The sequence below is a fragment of the Dipodomys ordii genome, unplaced genomic scaffold (assembly GCF_000151885.1).
Source record: "Dipodomys ordii isolate 6190 unplaced genomic scaffold, Dord_2.0 Scaffold51, whole genome shotgun sequence".
Classification (NCBI taxonomy): Eukaryota; Metazoa; Chordata; class Mammalia; order Rodentia; family Heteromyidae; genus Dipodomys; species Dipodomys ordii.
In genome coordinates, this window is record NW_012267267.1 from 5510126 (window position 1) to 5530472 (window position 20347).

The 20347-nt window shown below is 39.8% G+C and overlaps 1 protein-coding gene across 1 annotated transcript in view; it reads left to right on the forward strand.

The window, feature by feature from the left end:
- Positions 1-20347, forward strand: part of Dnajc6 (DnaJ (Hsp40) homolog, subfamily C, member 6) — a 139535-nt gene that overhangs the window by 94894 nt on the left and 24294 nt on the right. Inside the window, exons 4-12 of the mRNA XM_013020482.1 lie at positions 985-1034; positions 1141-1289; positions 6953-7075; positions 10981-11114; positions 12682-12876; positions 14123-14240; positions 17207-17286; positions 18089-18282; positions 18367-18447. Coding sequence (XP_012875936.1) covers positions 985-1034; positions 1141-1289; positions 6953-7075; positions 10981-11114; positions 12682-12876; positions 14123-14240; positions 17207-17286; positions 18089-18282; positions 18367-18447 — 1124 coding nt within the window. The remainder of the gene's footprint in view (positions 1-984; positions 1035-1140; positions 1290-6952; positions 7076-10980; positions 11115-12681; positions 12877-14122; positions 14241-17206; positions 17287-18088; positions 18283-18366; positions 18448-20347) is intronic.

A 20347-nucleotide genomic window follows, 5' to 3' on the forward strand; every position in this document is an offset into this window, starting at 1 on the left:
AATTGCATGAGATCTGAACAAATGAGGAGCGTCACTGAAACTAGAAAGTTGAGTCAGCTAGAGGTGATAAGAACCATCTGGGAGGACTTTGCTCAGGAGTCTATTAGAGTGTGACGGTTGCCATCCTTGGCTTTATGATCAGACGTTCTGGGTGCTGATGCAATCTCTGTGTTTGTTAGCCATGTTACTCAAGGCAAGTTTATGAATTACATGACTTATTTTTATTTTTTCTGAACTCTATTTTTATCCCTTGATCATGTGGGTGTCCTGGGATAGCTTGAGGATTAAATGAGGCAATCATGCACATGCAATCAGAGTAAGCAATACCTGTGGATTATAATCAAAACAGAACTTTCTGCATTATATTAGTCCTTGAAATTTTATTTAGTGGAAGTTTTCTATTCTGCTACCACTTGAACATTCTTACAAAATAGCGGAAATTATTTTTATTCTTAGTTATTATGAAATCACAGGGTTACTTTAAGTTACAATATGAAATTTTGAATCAGAAATTAAAATGTCAATTCCAATATATTCATTAACATTTTAATCTTGTTCAGAGGTAAAATTTACTCTTCTAGTTCTTAACAATAAGAAAAAGTTATCATTTGTTCTTTGTCAATCACTTCTTCCTCTTTCCCTTAGCTACTCATAGTTAAGGGAAAGATTTCCATGTAAGCAGAGAGGCTAGAGCAATTAGAGTTAATAAATAGGCAGGGATTCTATTCTAAGATGATTCTGTTCTAGAAGAAGCCTCCATGGGGCATTGGGATGCACAAGTTGGAGTGGAATATTTGAACCCCCTGAAGGTGTGGGCTGTCTTCTCTCAATGATCCTTCCTTGTTAGAAAGAACTTGAGTGGAATCTAAGTATGCCTCTAGAAAGAAGTGTCCCAGTTCATGTTGTGCAAAGGGGGGGGGCATGTGAGAAATCTTAGCACATTGGAATCATTTTAATGAGTGCCCTTTCCTGTGTCACTTTCAGCTACACAAAGGGAGATTTAGACTTCACTTATGTTACCTCCAGAATTATTGGTAAGTTTCTCCTTTATTAACTTGTTCTTTTCCCCAGCTTTCAAATTCTGCTCATCAAAACAGCAGACCTGTTTCACTTGTTTTCTTTCTGTGTGGCCTCTTTTAGTGATGTCCTTTCCTCTGGACAGTGTTGACATAGGATTCAGGAATCAGGTTGATGATATTCGGAGCTTCTTAGATTCCAGACATCTGGACCACTACACAGTCTACAATCTGTCACCCAAGTCTTACCGAACTGCCAAGTTTCACAGTCGGGTAAGGGATTTTCGCCTGGGATGGCACTGTTGGAGACATCACAAGGGATTTTTCCTCTTAGGAGATATCCTCAGAGCTTTTGACATTAGGCACATGAAATTGCAAAACTAAGAACGCTGGATAGAACAGATTGATTTGGCTGTTATGAGATGTTCTGCATATTTTCCTTAGGTTGAGGGCGTTTGTAGAAAATTTCATCTTTCAGTACTGTGCCTTGTGAATTGGGGCTCAGATCTCTTGGTGGTTGATAGCTTCTTTGCGACATGGTTCAGAAAGTCCCAGTAGATATTGATCTGTGACATAGGGAAGATTCCTGCCCTTCCTGTAACAGTAATTAGGTCCTTCACCTTCCTAATTATTGTGTGGATGTCATGATGGGACATACCTTGGTTAGAAGAGTCCATATGCACCAGTTTTGATGCAAATAGATTTCTGACATCCCATAAAGATACCTCTTTAGAAGGGGAGGATACCTGTCAATAGTCCACATTGTAGGTTTGGGAGTACTATTATTAGTACTATTACTAATAATGGTGGTGGCAGCAGTGGACATTACTATATCACTCGTACTGCAGTGAGAATGTTGCAAGTAATATTGCATATAATGCAAAAAGTATCTAAGGAGTTAGAGAAATGGAGGCTCAGAGAGATATGGTAGCTTCCCTAAGACTAAACAGCTCATGAATAGCTATGGGTATGTGTGCTCTTTACCCTGTCAGTATTATTTGAAAAAGCTGGGTTGCCCTTGAAAAAACCTTTTTGAACGATGTAGAGAAATAGTTCTATTTTCAGGCTTAGTTAAGGAGCTATGAGAGCTAGGTTGAGGGTGACTCTCACATTGCACCTGATATTTCTGGTTACTGAAGTTTTACTTTACTTGAACTCTCTCAAGAATATTTTCAAATGCTTTTGACTTAGCCTTTTGGTTCTGTACTACCTGCAAACCTTGTCCTTGTTTTGAATCTCCAGACCATGAGGAACCATTTCTTTCTCCTTTCTGTTTAGTTGAGGGTTCACTCTATAATTAAATCTTACTTTTATTAAAGTAGAAGACAGTGTTCTTTATAAGCAGTCAGTGTAGGAAGACCTAAGATAGGACTAGTTTTATTTATCAACTGGCAGAGTCTAGTTCTGCATTATATATCTCTATGCCTTGACCTGAACTCAGTTACTTTACTCTTTGGTTATCAGATTGAATATTTGGGGATGGAGGTGGCAGTGGTAAAAACAGGATGTTTCTAGGAAGATTTTTCTTTGCTGAGGGCAGCGTTCCATATTTTGATTATGTTGTACGCTTTGAAGCTATTTGAGTTCTCAGGAATCATATGTAATAGTTATATAGCCATTTTCTTAGCATATGTGCAGCCAAATCAAAATAAGTGTTTAGTTTCACTTATCAGAGGACTCAAGTGAGAACAATACATGGAAGATCTTCCCAAAGTGAAAAGGAGGTGCTTGCAGGCATTGAGGTTCATACTTGTAATCTCAGTATTTTAGGAACAGAGGCAGGATTGCAAGCATGAAGCTTATAGTAGGGGCTATACAGGGAGACTCTAGATAGATAGATAGATAGATAGATAGATAGACAGACAGACAGACAGACAGACAGACAGACAGACAGATAGATAGATAGATAGATAGATATAGATATAGTGAGGTATTAATGACAAATTGTTAAATTCTTTATAGGGAATATTTACCTAGAGGAATTAAAATGACCAGTTCTGTCCAACTCTCATATAGTCCAGAAACCAATATTCTTCTTTCCTCTCCTTTTCTTTTCATAGTACTAGGATTTGAACTCAGGGCTTTGTGCTTGTTAAGCAAGGGCTACACCACCTGAGCTATAACAATAAACCTAAACCAAATCATCATCATCATCATCTTCTTCTTCTTCTCCTTCTTTTTCTTCTTCTTCTTCTTCTTCTTTTCTTCTTCTTCTTCTTCTTCTTCTTCTTCTTCTTCTTCTTCTTCTTCTTCTTCTTCTTCTTCTTCTTCTTCTTCTTCTTCTTTTGTTGTGAAAATACTGTACAGAGGGGTTACAATTACACGAGCAAGGTAATGAGTACATTTCTTATCAAGCATTGTTGCCTCCTCCTTTGTTTCCCCTTCCCATCCCTCCCAACACAAACTTTTTTTCATCATTAATAGCATAAGCACCATACCCATGTGATGTGATGTGATGTGATGTGATGTGTGTGTGTGTGTGTGTGTGTGTGTACACATTGGTTTAGCTTTTTCCTAGGTTTTTAAAAATATATTTTTATTGTAACATATTATACAAAGGGGTTACAATCACATGAGTAAGGTAATGAGTACATTTCCTATTGAGCATTATTACCCCCTCCTTTGTTTTTTCCCTACCATCCCTTCCTTCTCCACCTCCCCAACTTCTTCCCGCCCCCCAGAAGCTGTAAAGTTTTCAACATACTGTCTTGCATATCTCATTGTTACAATGGGTCAACCTGTATCCTTATTTCAGCATTTTGTTATTTCCCTTTCCCCTCCCCAAATTAGAAAAATGTATATCCAAGATGCTATGGAACCAACCCAGATGCCCCTCAGTAGATGAATGGATCAAGAAAATGTATTATATATTAATTCTATGCCTCCATCAGAAAGAATGACACCACCCCATTTGTTAGGAAATTGTTAGGAAATGGAAAGACTTGGAAAATAATTATATTAAGTGAAGTAAGGCAGGCCCAAAGAAACATAGGTCCCATCGTTTCCCTTATTTTCAATAACTAGTATATGTCTAGGACAAGCAGAAAAGGTCAAAAGTTATGTACATATGACCATATAAGATGATGCTAAGCAAAATGAACCCCAAGATAAGGACACAAGAGGTTTCTTTGTTGCTGTTGTTTTTACTGTACTTATAATGTACTGTGTGATTTTTCCCCCTAAGTTTGTAACTGTGCTCCCTTTCATTTTTTGCCATTATTGTTGGAAGTAAATAAAAACTATCAAAGAACATTTTGTCTAACCTTGCCCTAAAATCCTTAAGTTTGAACAATGATTTTCCAGTATTGCCTTGACCACTCCTTCTCCTCTGGCCATCCAGAAAGAATATTGGGAGCCCTGTCAGTAGCATAGAAATCAGTTGCCCACAATGAGAAATGCAAGTTGTCATGTCGAAAATGAGCTTTACAATGTTGGTGGGGGGGGAAGGATTGGGACTGGGGAGAAGGGGGGAGGCTGGGAAGGGATGTGAAGGATAAGCAAAGGAGGAGGCTGCAATGCTTGGTAAGAAATGTACGCATTATCCTGCCCATGTAATTGTAACCCCTCTGTACAGTATGTTCACAAATAAAATAAAATAAATTAAAAAAAAGAAATCAGTTGCCCAGCAGGTTCTTGTCAATTCTTCTTTCCTGTTGACTATAACCATACAGGTTATAGGATTTCTTCTTCTTTGGTAGCACCTTGATTTTTAGGAAATGGTTTGTGGACTTGGGCTTCTTAAAAGACCCATGGATGGATGTATTTCCCCCTTTTTCTTCCATGGGAGAGCTTCCTACAGCTCCCAGTGGTTTCTGATTTGGTTTGAGGTTAGTGAGGGGTGGCTACTGAGGAATGACCTTCATAATCAATCTCACGTCATCTCTCCTTCTGCCCCGAGCTTTAGTGTCACAACAGGAAATTAAAAGGGAGCAAACCGTCCCTAGCTTGTGAGCCAGAGGACCAGAGATCACACATTCTAGTTATATAACTTTCCATGATCTCAGTACCATGACCTGGATACAACACATATATCACTTGAAGTTGTCACCCCACAGGAATGCAAAGCAGAGTTTTTGTTAACAACCATCAGACAGGATAGTACAGTGGAGAGTACATAACATTTCATTAATTTTTATTTAGAGAAATCCTATAATTGACACTAATTTTGAGCTTTAAAAATTACTCTACATTCACATCTCAACTGTTCCTCTTCCTAGAGTCACTTCATTGCCCTGGAAGCCAATTATCTCTTATGCAAAATGAATATGGCGATAGTAATACTTACAAGGACTGTTATATTATTTTCCCCCTGTGGGCTTCTTGATTAGCAGTTCCTGGCTTAAGAGTGAGTGCTCAGTAAGTGGTAACTGTGATTGACACCTCTAATAATAGAATGCCACAATAAATGATGTACTCAAACACCGTATTTTCCATTAACAGTGTGAGAATAGAGAAATGCTAGATCATAGCATGTCAGTCTCATTCTATGCAGCATTTTTTCAAAATTTAATTTTTTTGTAAAGATGCTGTACAAAGGGGTTACAGTTACATGAATAAGGCAATGAGCACATTACTTGTTGATCATTGTTACCCCTTCCCTTGCTGTTGTCCCACTATCCCTTCCCTCTCCCACTCCTCCTCTACCCTGTTCTCCCCCCACCCCCACCCAAAATTGTAAAGTTCGTTTCCAATATACTGTCCTGTGGGTATCATTGTTGCAATGGATCATCCTGTGTCCTTGTTTCACCATTTTGTTATTCCCCTTCCTCTCCTCAGATTAGACAAATGTATATACAAGATACCAAAATCAAGTACAGTGACAACTGGGGATATACCATAGGAGGAAGAACATACAAAGGAAACCAAAAAAAAATCAGAGTACATTTAAAACAACAACAACAAAGGCAGACCTCTTGTGTCCATATCTTGGGGTTCATTTTACTAAACATCATCTTATATGATGATATGTCCCATGCTTAGCCCATGAGTTGCTTCTACACATGCTTATTGTCTTGTGCTAGAGAAATGGAGGGGAGAAAATGGTGTGACACCCAGCCCTGGTGATGTTTTGGCTTCTTCTCTAGTGGGAAGCATCATGAAACCTCATACTCAATGGGGTATTTTCTGATGCTAAGATGGTGTTCAGGAAGGCTGAGATGGCATCATAAACCGTCACACCACCAAGAATTGTACTTATTGCATGGACTTAGAAGCTCATAGAGCTGTGAAAACAGTGTGTAGTGAATTCCTTTTTAGATTTTTTTGTTTATGCCTTAATGTTTTTCCTCCTTTCGACAGAGCACATACTTAAAAAAAATCCTAATTATGTGTTTGCCTAATGGTGTATAATTATATGTAGAAGTAAACGTACAATTATGGAGTACTTTAAATTAATATTATTTGCTTGATGGGTTTAATGATTCTGGAGCTGTTAGACTATTGTGTGAAGAACAATTTAGCCAACTTTTGGCTGAGACTCATTATAGATATTGACATTTGGTGTGTGAGTGAGTTGTATGAAGTTTTTAAAAACCTTTAAAAATATTGTCTGGGAAAATAATTTTCTTGTACATTGACTCTGTTGTAATCTAAAAGAGAAAACCCCAACAAATTTGATTCACCTGTTTCTTCTTCAGGACATAGTACATGCAGACAAATCATTTTACAGAAACAGATTGTCATAAGGGTATCTTCCCTTTTTCTTTCACTTGTTCAGCAAATATCTACAGCATATCTACTCTGGGAAACACATCTGCATTGAACACTGAGGTTACAAAACTGAAGAAGTAATGGTCTCTGTTTTTGTGAAACTCAGTTGCTGGAGATAGAGAAGATAAAAATTAGCCAATTCAAGACAGCTTGACAACCAGCCAGCACTTACCTGTATGCAATAGAAGCTGCTTGGGGATTCATTTTCTTTGTTTCTGTTTCCACAGGTCTCAGAATGCAGTTGGCCCATTAGGCAGGCCCCAAGTCTGCACAACCTCTTTGCTGTGTGTAAGAATATGTATAACTGGCTGCTACAGAATCCCAAAAATGTCTGTGTTGTCCACTGCCTGGTGAGAAATCCTTATTGTCATTGTTGGTCCAGTTTTGTTAGAAATGTATGTCACTAGCCAGAATGATGGTTTGAGCGCAGTTGCATTTGCTGAGCCCCTACTTAGAAGTTTGATAACGTGAGCTGTGAGCCATGTAAAAATAAGGGAAAAAGTTGTGATTCTTGGCTTATAACTTCGGTAATGGTGGATAAGGCAGCTGTATACAAAAACCCACATAATGGAGGGCATACTTTAACATGAATTAAGTATTCTATAAAAGAGGCAGGGAAAAGAGGTACATTGTTTCCTATGCACATACTGAGTTTTCTGTGAATAAAATGGGCATCATTTATTTATGTTTTGTTATATGCCTTTGAAGGAAAATAAAAGGAAAAGACACTTAGGTCCTTGTGTTTAGTTTCATGGACAGACTATATTTTACAGTAATTCACAGTTGGACTGATGGTTTTTCTGGCCCTTGGCTTCCTACAGGCGCTTCTCTTAGGATTCTTATTCATCAAAGCTCATCTTTTAGTAAAATCTTTCTGATTCTTCTGAGTATTTTTCATAAAACAAGCATTCCTCCTATGAATCTAAATGTCTCCAGTGGCATTCAATATACTGCCTCATCCTACCCTATTTTCCCAGTAGATGATTATCTTTTAGGAAAGAACTGTGCCTCCCCACCCCCCAACACATGTATGCTATTTACAAATGGTTTTTTTATATTTTATTAATAAAATATAGTAATATGGTATTGTTTTAGTAATACAGCATTATTTTAATAATGCATTGATATTATATTTTAATTTTTATTGTTATTAAACACTAGGGTTTCAACTTAGAGCCTCCTCCTTGCTGGACAAATGTATTACTTTTTTTGTTGTTGTTGTTGGTGGTGGTGGTGTTGGGGCTTGTACTCTGGGCCTGGGCACTGTCCCTCAGTTCTTCAGCTCAAGGCTCTACCACTTGTGCCACAGTATCACCTCTGGTTTTCTGGTGGTTTATTGGAGATAAGAGTTTCATGGACTTTCCTGCCCGGGCTGGCTTTCTTTGAACCATGATCCTCAGATTTCAGCCTCCTTAGTAGCTAAGATTACAGGTGTGAGCCACTGGCGCCCGGCTAAGTGTATTACTTCTAAGCAAACCATGTATATATTCCCCTGCCTTAGTGCCAGTCATGGGCTTGAACTCAGGGCCTGTCCCTGAGCTTTGTTTTTTCTCAAGGCTAGTGCTCTGCCACTTGAACCACAGCTCCTCTTCCAGCCCTGGAGGTTAATTTTTACAAATGGTTTGAATGAATGACTACATGAACAAATAAATGTACAGGTCAATCAAGCAAAAATACTAGAAATAGTTCACTAGTTCTAAAAATTCAACATGTATGTTTTTACTAGATGATTTTCTCCCTTCTCGTTGAGAATCAGCTGGCTAAAATCAGGGAAGAAATTTGGAGGGTATTTTTTCCTTTCTACGTCTACTTTCAAATGCTTAGAAATTAAGGCAAAGGACTTGGCATTTGTTAAACTGAATGCCAAAAGGTACAGAGATATTCCTTTTGGAAGCAGAGAAGATTGCATAAAACATTATTTTTAGGGGCTAAGCCATTTGGAGTGCATTGATAATTTTCAAAAAATGTCTAAAGGTTCCAAGGGCCTGAATTTCAGAATGACTCAAGAAAGACTAGAGACTCCCAGTTCTAATGATGTTATCATAATGAATGAAAATCCAATGAACAACACAAACAAGGGGCATTGCTTGACAGAATGCTTCAGCGCTCCTGCCTGGCAATGAATTGAATGTATAGGCAAGTGCCTCAATTTTATCCTGTAAAGTCATAAACATGTGCCAATATTTTAATAAAAATATAACTTTTAAAAACACCTGCATGATTTGAAAAAAAGAAGAAACATACTTCTGAGATCTATGAACCCATAAAAGTGGCAAGAATGTTAAATTCTACAGAGGATGAAGACAGAGCCAGGAAGGAACTGGTGGCTCATGCCTGTAATCCTAGTTACTCAGGAGCCTGAGATCTAAGGATTGGGGTTGTGAGCCTGCTCAGGCAGAAAAGTCCATGAGACTCCTCATATCTCCAGCGAAGCAGCATAAAGCTAGTGGTGTGGCTTGAGTAGGAGAATACTTGTTGTCTTAAGCAAACAAGCTAAGTGAAAGGATGAAGCCCTGAGTTCAGGCCTCAGTTACTCACTCCCTTCCAGCCTCCCCCCACCCCAGAAGAGTGAGAAAAATGTCTTTTCTTTTTCAGTATTTAGAATAGGGACATCAGCAAATTCTTTTTTTTTAATTTATTTATTTATTTTTTATTTGTGAACATACTGTACAGAGGGGTTACAATTACATGGGCATTGCAGCCTCCTCCTTTGGTTTACCCTTCACATCCCTTCCCAGCCTCCCCCCTCCCCGCCAATCCCAACCCTTCTCCTCGCCCCCTTCCCCCACATCAGCAAATTCTTGAGGCACAGTTATTCCAACACCTTTATTCTGTTCGTCTTTTTAAGGGGACACATGTCAAGCTAGATAGGGTTAATAGTTATAATTAAGACAAAGTCCATAGGGAGTGAGGTAGGTAATCAGAGAGCCTCACGGTACTGAAAATTATCTGCTGAGAGGACTTATGTGACAGATTGTTGAAAGCACCTGGAGAAGCAATTATAGATTAGTGTTTCCTTGAGAAAACAGGAAGAAAAGGGGCCAGGCAAGAGAAAGGAGGGGCTTTCCCTAGGAAGAAAAATAAAAGGATTCTGGGAAGCTATAGGCTAGAGAGTCTGATGGCAGCTCAAGGCAAAATTCTGTGTGTGTGTGTGTGTGTGTGTGTGTGTGTGTTGGTACTAGGGCTTGAACTGTGGACCTCACACTTCTGTTTTTTTTAAAGATGTGATTCTTATGTTTCAAATTTGACAGACCTAGGGCAAGTAGGACAACTCTCAGATGGACATCTCTCAAAGGCTATTTCAAGTATGACTAGTGTGACTGTGTATTTGTAAAATAAGTTAGCGATTACCACAGCAGACTGAGTAAAGAAAATCTGTCTCCAGAGTAGGCAAGAAGTTGCCAATCTATTTGGGGCTTTGATAGCAAAAGAAAAGGTGATAGGAGAATTAATTCTTTTATTTTGCTCTCAGAAGTCAGAGCTCCTGATTCAAGGGCTTTGAGACCCCAGGACAAACACCAGAAGCCATCTTACTCTGTTCTCAGACTGCAGGTTCTACCATGGCTCTATCATGACTGGTGCTCTACCACTTGAGCCACACTTCCAGTCCAGCTTTTTTTGCTGGTTAGTTGGAGAAACAATCTCTTTGATTTTCTGTCAGGGCAGGCTCGGAACCTTGATCCTCAGATCTCAGCCTCATAAAATGACTTGCTGTCCCAACCATCCCTACTTCCCATTCCCATGACTTTGGGAATTAAGATTTCAGCATATGCATTTGAGAGGGCATAGCTTTGAGTCCACAACAGATTACACTGAATGAGGTTGTATCAGGTAAAGTTTTTCTATGAATGTAGGTTCCGACTTGAGGTGAGATACATTTCATACCCCTAACCTACAGCTCCTAATTTCCACTCCTGAACCAAGAGCCTGTGACTATTAGTTATTATTGTACATATCCAATGTTACTTTGAAGATTGCATTACTTTTCAGCAAATATATGCAAGCTGAATTTATTTTACTGCGATTCTTGAGTTAGCATGGAGTTAGTTTTATTCCAAGAAAAAAGTATTTTTCCCTGCTGCTTTGTGACTTAAATACCTGGGATAGATTTTTTTTGCTTTCAAATGAACAAAACTGGAAAGTGAGAGGCACCCTTAATGAAGAGGATTTCCTGCTCTCTTCCTCCCTTCATTGCAAAAACAGCTATTCTCAGATTTGGTCTGCTCCTGATGAGTGTATGTGTCTTCTTTGACAGGATGGACGGGCAGCGTCATCTATTCTGGTTGGTGCTATGTTCATTTTCTGTAATCTCTACTCCACTCCTGGCCCTGCTGTTCGATTGCTCTATGCAAAGAGACCTGGAATTGGACTCTCACCATCCCACAGAAGGTACTTTAAGCTACGGGTGTGGTCCTGTGTATGGTCCACTTCATACCACCCTCTGAAATCTACTTGAGATAGGTGTGCTAAACTGTTGCCTACATGATCTTGCATTATCTTAACAATGGGAACAGTTACATTGATTAGAATGTTGAATTTTCATACAGTTTCCTAAGCCTTCCATGGCAGTTAGTTATTTTAAAATTAGAAGGAAACTTTATAAAGAGTATTTTGGTGTTTATTTTCCTTATTTTACTGATGAGAAGACTGGACTAGACAAACTGTGATTTTTTTGCAGGACTGCAACTACCTGATAGACACAGCCAGACCATTGTGTCTGATCCAAATCCCTAATACCAGTCCTGTTCTGTTTCATTATTTGGGTCTTTATTGAAATACAAGCAATAGCTGCTTGTACTTACCACTGAGGATCATAGCATGAGAGGTATGATTAACAGGAGCAAATGCAGACAGATTAAGGATGTGAGTTTTCGTTTGTTTTGTTTTGTTCTTGTGCCAGTCCGGGGGCTTGAACTCAGGGCTTAGGCACTGTTCCAGAGCTTCTTTTGCTCAAAACTACCATTCTGTCACTTGAGCCATAGAACCATTTCCAGCTTTTTCTGAGTAGCTTATTGGAGATAATAGTCTCATGGACTGTCCTGCTTGGGGTGGCATAAAACTCAATCTTTACCCAGATCTCAGCTTCTCAGGAGCTAGAGTTACAGGTATGAGCACTGTTGCCTGGCCAAGAATAGGGAGTTTTTAAGCTTACTTTTTTTTTTTTTTGCCAGTTGTGGAGCCCGAACTCTGGGCCTGGGCACTGTCCCTCAGCTCTTTAGCTCAAGGCTAGCACTCTACCACTAGAGCCACAGTACCACTACTGACTTTTTCTGCTTTATGGGTCTGAGGAATCGAACCCAGGGCCTCATGCATGCAAGGCAAGCACTCTACCACTGAGCCACCTTCCCAGGTTATGACTGAGATATGTGAACCAAAAAATAGATGATAATAAGTAACTTGAAAAAGGAGTTCTTTTTAGATTATTGGTTAATTTTCTTCCCTATAATTATAATTTCTTCCCCTTTACTCATTGAAATTGCATCTTCTTATGTTTTTGGTAATAAAATTCTGATAATAAAATTCTCAAATGTATTTAAAATCAGCCTTTGGCTGATAAGCTCAATCTGGTAGATGAAACAGGGAGCAATGTTTAAATACTGAACTAAAAAGCTCCTATACTTTTTTTTCCCCCTGTTTTGTTTAGTTTTGAGAAAAGTGCTCACTCTGTTGACCAGTCTGGCCTGGACTTGTGTTGCTCTTGGCTCAGCTTCTCTGAGTGCTAAGAATACAGGATTGTGCCACCAGGCTTAGCTCCCACAGGCTTTCTGATTTACTCATTTCTCAGTTAAATTCACCAATGACAATGGATAAAAATGTTCAGCCTTCTCTTCAACTATCTTCTCTGCCAGTGAATTTTCATTGCAAACAATAATTTGCAAGGACAGACTTCCATGGCAAGGATTGTTTCTTTCTCCTGGTGTGATGGAATCCACAGAATAACAATGTCTTATTTCAGATATCTGGGCTATATGTGTGACCTACTAGCAGAAAAACCCTACCGTCCACACTTCAAGCCTCTCACTATCAAGGCGATCACTGTCAGTCCAATTCCTTTTTTCAACAAACAGAGAAATGGATGTCGCCCTTACTGTGATGTGCTGATTGGAGAAACCAAAATATATTCAACTTGCACAGATTTTGAACGAATGAAGTAAGTAATGATATCTTTTCCTCACTTTTATCATCCACATCTGTTTGATGTGGATAATATTCTTCCTATAAGACTATATCACTGTGTAATGATCACAGTATAGTCATAAACAAACACAGCTAAATCAAAGGACTTAGCACATTGAACGGTGTTACAGGCTCATGGACTGGCATAAGCTACAATGAGTGTTCACACAGTAGGAGTGAGAGATATTTAAGGAAATCGGCTTGATGTGATGAATGATATTTCAAGGTGAGTTGTGATACGAAGTTATAGGCTCTAAAATGAAGAGCAGGTATCAGTGGAGGTTATGGGAGTTTTAGAGAGAAAGGAGTAGGTGGTAGCACAGAATGAAATTAGTTGGGAATCGGTTGAATTTGGTCATTTGTCTTCTGGACCCTTACAGTTTGGCATTTCTGTTTCTATGGATTTTTAAATTCCTTTTATCTACTTTAACTAGTAATTTTTTTATATATTGGCACTGGGACTTAAACTCAAGACTTGGGCACTATTTAGCCTTTTTGTTCAAGGGTGGGACTCTACCACTTGAGTTCTACCACCGCTCCACTTATAGCTTTTGGATGGTTAGTTGGAGATAAGAGTCTGATGGACTTTGCTGCCTGGGCTGGCTTCAAATTGTGATCCTCTGAACTTAGCCTCCTAAGTAGCTAGGATTACAGACATGAGCCATAGGCACTGGCTTAAGTATTAACTTATGGTTAAGAAAATGAGACTATTTGAAGAATGGTACTTTTGAGGGAAACAAGAGGTGTGCAAAGCAGAGATGGAGTTCGGCTATTCAGAAGTCCAGATAGGTTGGAGTGGTAACCTGCATTAAAATGTTGCAGAACTGTTTGCACACAGCTGGCATTGGCTGTAGCCCAGTTTTTGCTCAACATAAGAAATATCTCTTGGGGGGCTGGGAAGGTGGCTCAGTCGTAGAGCGGTTGCCTTGCATGCATGAGGCCCTGGGTTCGGTTCCTCAGACTACATAAGCAAAAAGAAAAAAGGTGGAAGTGGCGCTCAAGTGGTAGAGTGCTAGCCTTGAGCCGAAGAGCTGAGGGACAGCGCCCAGGGCCAGAGTTTAGGCCCCACGACCAGACCCCCCCCCCAAAAAAAAAGAAATGTCTTTTGGGTCTAGGCCTGGACAAACCATTTCTTTAGTCAGAACTCTAGAGGGCCTGTGTTTATGTGATCGTACAATATTAGACTCTCTTTCAATATATGTTTTGATTTCTGTTTAAAGAGAATACCGTGTTCAAGATGGAAAAATCTTCATTCCCTTAAACATTACTGTACAAGGAGATGTGATTGTTTCCATGTATCATTTGAGGTCCACCATTGGGAGCCGGCTGCAAGCTAAGGTAAGCTATTGGAAAACATCAATGGCATTAGCTTACCAGAGATTTTAGTAGGAGTATTTTTGAGTCTTTTCTCATATTGGTTTGCCTGACTTGAGTTTAGGATGAGAACAAGCCCTTAAAGATTGGTTATGTCCATCTTAGTCACTTTACAAAGGAGGAACTCAGAAGGTTGTTACTCAAAGACTGTGGTATGATTATTATGCCACAAATGACAGCTTTAAAACTTTTAGCCAATCATGGTCATTGGATGCTGTTTTTCTTATAATATCTCTGCTTGGATCAGTATATAGGGGTGAGATTTCAGCTAAGGATGTGGAGTCAGATAGGTTTTTTTGTTGTTGTTACTGTGATGAAATTTATATTACATAAAAGCCACCCTATCAAGTATTCACTGCAGTGGAACTTTTGTTTTGTTTTGTTTTTGGCAGATTCAAAAGGGAGGTATGTCTCACGTGGTAGAATGCTTGCCTAGCAAGTGTAAGGCTCTGAGTTCTGCCAAAAAAATGTTTAAATGCTTATGCAACCACTAAACTTACCTAGCTCCAGTGTCTAAAACAACCTCATACTCACTAGTGATCACTGCCCGTTTGTTTTTCCCCATCGCCTAAAAACCTTGAATCTCCTTTCTGTTCTTAGAGACTTAGTTATTTTGTACATTTCATAGAAATGGAATGATATAATACATGGTCTCCCATGGCTTTTTTCCACTTAGCATAGCATTTTGGAGATTTATGTTATTGCAAGTATCAATACACTATTACCTTATAAAAAGATTCCATTACATGATTATACCACATTTTATTTTATTACCAGTTGATAGGTATTTGGGTTATTGCCACTTATTGGCTAATAAGGATCATTTTGCAAGTAACTGTAATCTAATTAATCAAGTATTTTCTAAATTTATGCTCTGTTTTATCCAGTGCCTAACTGTTTAGAACAGACAAGAATAAAGACTGCACCCTACCTTAAACACCTAATATTCAACCTATGAGATCTGAGGATCACTGTTTGAAGCCAGCCTGGGCAGCAAAGACAGTAACTATCAAAAAATAACTATCAAAAAAGCCAGAAGTAGAACTGTGGCTCAAGTGGTAGAGCACTAGCTTTGAGCACAAAAGCTCAAGAACAGTGCCTAGGAACTGAGGTCAAGCCTAGGGACCAGCACGCGCGTGCGCGCGCGCACACACACACACACACACACACACACGCACACACGCACGCACACACACACACACACACAAAATGCTTAACTTGTTTTTCCCCATAGCCTATATAAAATAAAAGAAAGCTGGGGGACTAAAAAGAAATTCAGCCTAAATCTAAGCACCAATGGCTTACACCTAAAATCCTAGTTATTTAAGTGGCTGAGGATGGGCAGATCATAGGTTCTCCTTGGCAGTAAAGTTTTCAAGACACTCCTCCCACTGCCTCCTTTGCTGGTCCTAGACCTTGACTTAGAAACTGGGTATGGTCCTGAGCTTTATTTTTTGTTGTTGTTCAAGGGTAGTGCTCTACCACTTGAACCACAGGCCTACTTCTGGCTCTTTGGTGGTTAATTGGACACATAAGTCTTACAGACTTTCCTGCCTGGGCTTGATTTGAACTTTGATCTTCACATCTTAGCCTCCTTAATAGCTAGGATCACAGGCATAAGGGAACCTGCAAACCCCCCTTTTCTTTAAAAATATCTGTTGAAAATGAACTTTACAACTTGTGGGGAAGAGGGAGGGAGGAGTTAGGGCGGTGGGAAGGGATGGTAGTGGAAAACAAAGGAGGAGGTAACAATGCTCGATAGGAAATGTACTCATTACCTTACTCATGTAACTGTAACCCCTCTGTACACTATTTTTACAATAAAAAAAGTATCTAGGGGCTGGGAAGGTGGCTCAGTGGAAGAGTGCTTACCTTGCATGCATGAGGCCCTGGGTTCGATTCCTCAGCACCACATAAGCAGAAAAAGCCGGAAGAGGTGCTGTGGCTCAAGTGGTAGAGTGCTAGCTTTGAGCTGAAGAGCTGAGGGACAGTGCCCAGGCCCAGAGTTCAAGCCCCATGACTGACCAAAAAAAAAGTATCTAAAATATCTTTATTACTATTAAGTAGTTGTTCAAAGGGGTTGATAAGTAACAAATGAATTTATAACTACAATGCATCAAGGTGCTTTCTTCACCCATAGTTGGTCATGTGGTACATACCTGCAGAGATTGGAAGGATCATGGTTCCAGGTCAGCCTAGGCAAAAAGTGTGTGAGAATCCCTCTGAATGGAAAGAAGCTGGGCATGGTAATATGTCCCTGTAATTTCAGTTTTGACAGGATGCCTTAACAATAGTGCAAAAAAGTGCTGAAGATACAGCTCAGCAGTAGGGCACTTACATAGCAAGTTCATAAATTCAAACTGTGTTGTCACCAAAAATGTAAAAAAAATGACAGGAGATGAAAGAAAGAAAGAAGAAAGGGAAAAGAAAGAGAAAGAAAGAATGAAAGAAAGAAAGAAAGGAAGGAAAGAAGGAAGGGACGGAGGGAGGGGGGGAGGAAGGAAAATCCATCCCAGAGCAGGGAATTCCCACATGTATTGGAATTCCCATTGTGTTGTAGGGAGCACAGTTTGTTTTAGGCAGTGGTGGCTCAGGTAGAATTCAGAGAGCACATGACTTTTCAAGGTGAACCTTGAAGGGTTAATTCAATGGATTTGGAATAGGGCATCTAGGGAAGAAGGGCATAGTGAATTCAAGCATAGCAATGTTCAAGAACATTGTATATCAGTGGATGAGGAAATAGACTGTCAAGGAAGAGTACATGTAAGTTAGGGGCTAGAAATGATGCTAGGAGATCAGTTAAAATGTATTGTAAACACAGATTCAGGTGTGGAAATAGTTACAGCTATTTTGCTCCCCCAGAGGCAATCTTTGGATCAGATTCCATTTTCTCGAATCTATTGTAATGTGCTTCTCTTACATACTTTTAGGTGACCAACACACAGATATTCCAGCTCCAGTTTCATTCTGGATTCATACCACTGGAAACGACTGTTTTAAAGTTCACCAAGTAAGTGCTGCTTGGACCAATGGTCTTTGTTGATCAGCGCTGCTGTGAGTCTCTTCAGAAGCCATTGGCAGCATCCCCCAGAATTCTCTGCTGTTTAACAGCACTGTTGACTGTAGCCTCACCATACAGCGGGTAGATGCATTTTACATCTTTCTGTTGACTGTGATTGGTCTTTTGAAGAAACAAATGGATAACAGATTTCAGAATAGAAAGGTCAAACATTTTCTGTGAGGGAACAGCAAATTATTACTTGGATCCTTTGCATTGTTTTTCCCACAGGGTGACCGTTTAATCAGTGGTATGCAATGAGCAGTGAACTATAAGAATGAATGCCTGGTCATGCCACTGAAGCCAAGTTCTGGAGGCCCCTCTGTTTCAGACATTAACTCTTCAGTGTTATAGAGTGTGGCTATGGAACTAGATGTTATGACTGAAGCTAAGGTGATGAGTGGGAGTTTCCAGAGCCAGTACCGGAATACATAGTCAAAGGCTCACAGTGATAACTCTGGGGCTTGTTCCATAGTTTTAACACAAGCAATTTGGTTTTGTAGTGCACACTGTCTGACTCTGCCAGTCTGGTCTCTAGAATGCTTTTATAATGCAGAAGCACTGATTCTTCGAACAGGCATTATTCTCTTCTTTTTTTCTATATGAGAAAACTGAGCATCTAAAAACGAAATGACCTATCTAATGAGTCTTTCCCAGAAGTTCATCTCACCCTAAGAAGGTTTCTATATGGAATGTCATACTGGTTCCACTGTTTTTATTTTCACTGGTGTTACTCTTTGAAATCCCTGTTTAGGCCTGAGTTGGATGCATGTGATGTACCAGAAAAATATCCTCAGCTATTTCAAGTGACATTGGATGTCGAGCTACAGCCCCATGACAAAGTAATAGACTTAACTCCACCATGGGAGCATTACTGCACAAAAGATGTCAATCCGAGCATCCTCTTCTCTTCTCACCAGGAGCATCAAGATACTCTGGCCTTAGGAGGTATTTTCAGAACCTTCTGTGTTTCCTATGACGTCACCTCGTTTCCTGCATGTCACTGATGCTTCATGGCCTTTTGTCTTGCAGGACAGGCTCCGCTCGACGTCCCTCCAGACAACCCCAGGCAGTTGGGACAAGGTGGTTTCTTTGCTTCTCTCTGTTGGCAAGGTACATCTAAGCATTTTCTTCAGTATTGGGGATTGAATTCAGGGCCTCATACCCCCAAATATTTCTTTGAGTTACATGATTAGGTGATCAGTTGCATCATTCTATAAAGACATTTCACTGTGGAAGCAATCTAAATTAAAACACCTAGAACAAACTCACCTAGAATCTTCCATTTTTATTTCAAATCAGGAACCTTCCTTATGTTCAACCCAGTGGATGCTCTCATCCATCTTATGCCAACTTCTACCTTCTCTCTCTTAGTACTATGTTCTAGATCATCTTATCTTTCCTGTTGATGAGTAAGTGTGATGTTTTCTAAGATTTTTCTTTATGCTGCTGACAACACAAAGAGATCAGCAAAGGACTCTACTTCTTGTCTTCAACTAAACTTTCTAAAAGTATAGTCAACCACATTCCCAGTTTGCTATAATCACTATTAAGGCAGATGGGCGCTTAATTCTGGCACAAGGATGTTAAAGCTACTTGTAGACATCACTGCCCCATTACTGTGCTGCTTTTTCCTAAACCTAGAGAGATTTTCAGAATTCTTTTCAACCTTTTTTTTGTTTCTTTTTGGTTTTGGACCAGGGGCTTGAATTCAGGGTCTGGGTGCTGTTCCTGAACTTTCTTGCTCAAGGCTAGTTCTCTGTCAAGTACTTAAGCCACAGCTCTACTTCCAGCTTTCTTGTGGTTAATTGGAGATAAGAGTCTCGCAGACTTTCTTGCTCAGGCTGGTTTCAAACCTTGATCCTCAGATCTCAGCCTTCTACTTAAGTAGCTAGGATTCCAGGTGTGAGCTTCTGGCACCTGGCCCTTTTCAACATTTTCAATATTTCACTTCAGACTGTTGCTCTCTGTATCTTGGCACTGGCATTCTACACTGGCATTCCACACTTATGGGCCATACTTACCTTAGGATTTTCTGAGATTCACTTCAAGGCTTGTGTAGTATTGAGCAGTCAGGACTTATGTGTGAAAGGGGTTGGTACATGGTTTGGGGAGGGCCTTGTAACTATTGATTGATTTATTTCTGATTTGTGAATGAAGGCAGAATTTTTGTTGCCTATAGAAGTTTTCAGTGTTTGGTGCAAAAATATTCTTAGGGCTGGGTGCCAGTGGCTCATGCCTATAATCCTATCTACTCAGGAGGCTGAGATCTGAGGATCACGGTTCAAAGCCAGCCCTGGCAGGATAGTCCATGACATTCTAATCTCCAGTAAACCACCAGGAAACTGGGAGTGGTGCTGTGGCTCAAGTGGTAGAGCGCTAGCCTTGAGCTGAAGAGCACAGGGACAGCGCCTAGGCCCAGAGTTCAAGCCCCATGATGGACAAAATTTTTGTATACACACACACACACACACACACACACACACACACACACACACACACACACACATTCATAGGATTCTTTTGAATTTAAAAGCTGAATTTCAGAATTTTCATTTGAGAAATGGGACCACAGACTTTTTAAACCCAGTTATCAGGTAGATTTCGCAGCTACTTCTTTGCTTCCTTTACCTCTGTCTTATAGTAAAAGCTTTCATTAGAACTCGACTCTTAACTTTTCCATTGTCATTTTAGTAATTAACTTACAAATAGTGTCTTTGTTCTTGTGAAGAGGTATTAGCACAGATGCACAACCTCTTATCTGAACCTCTCAGAGTCAGGTGTGCTTAGGAATAGAGAACTTTTGCATTTTAGAAAGGAGATATGGTAGTTATGTGACAACATCTCCAGCAATAGCTCAGCTAGAAACCTGTAACCAAGCATATTGAGATCGAGTTTTTGGCCAGCTGAGTTTGCACCAAACTTAGGAAAGCTGTTCCTTTCACCGAGCTTTTGGCAGTCTTGGGGATAAGGGGTCTGGTCTAGTACCTGATTTAGATGCTGGGTCTAACTG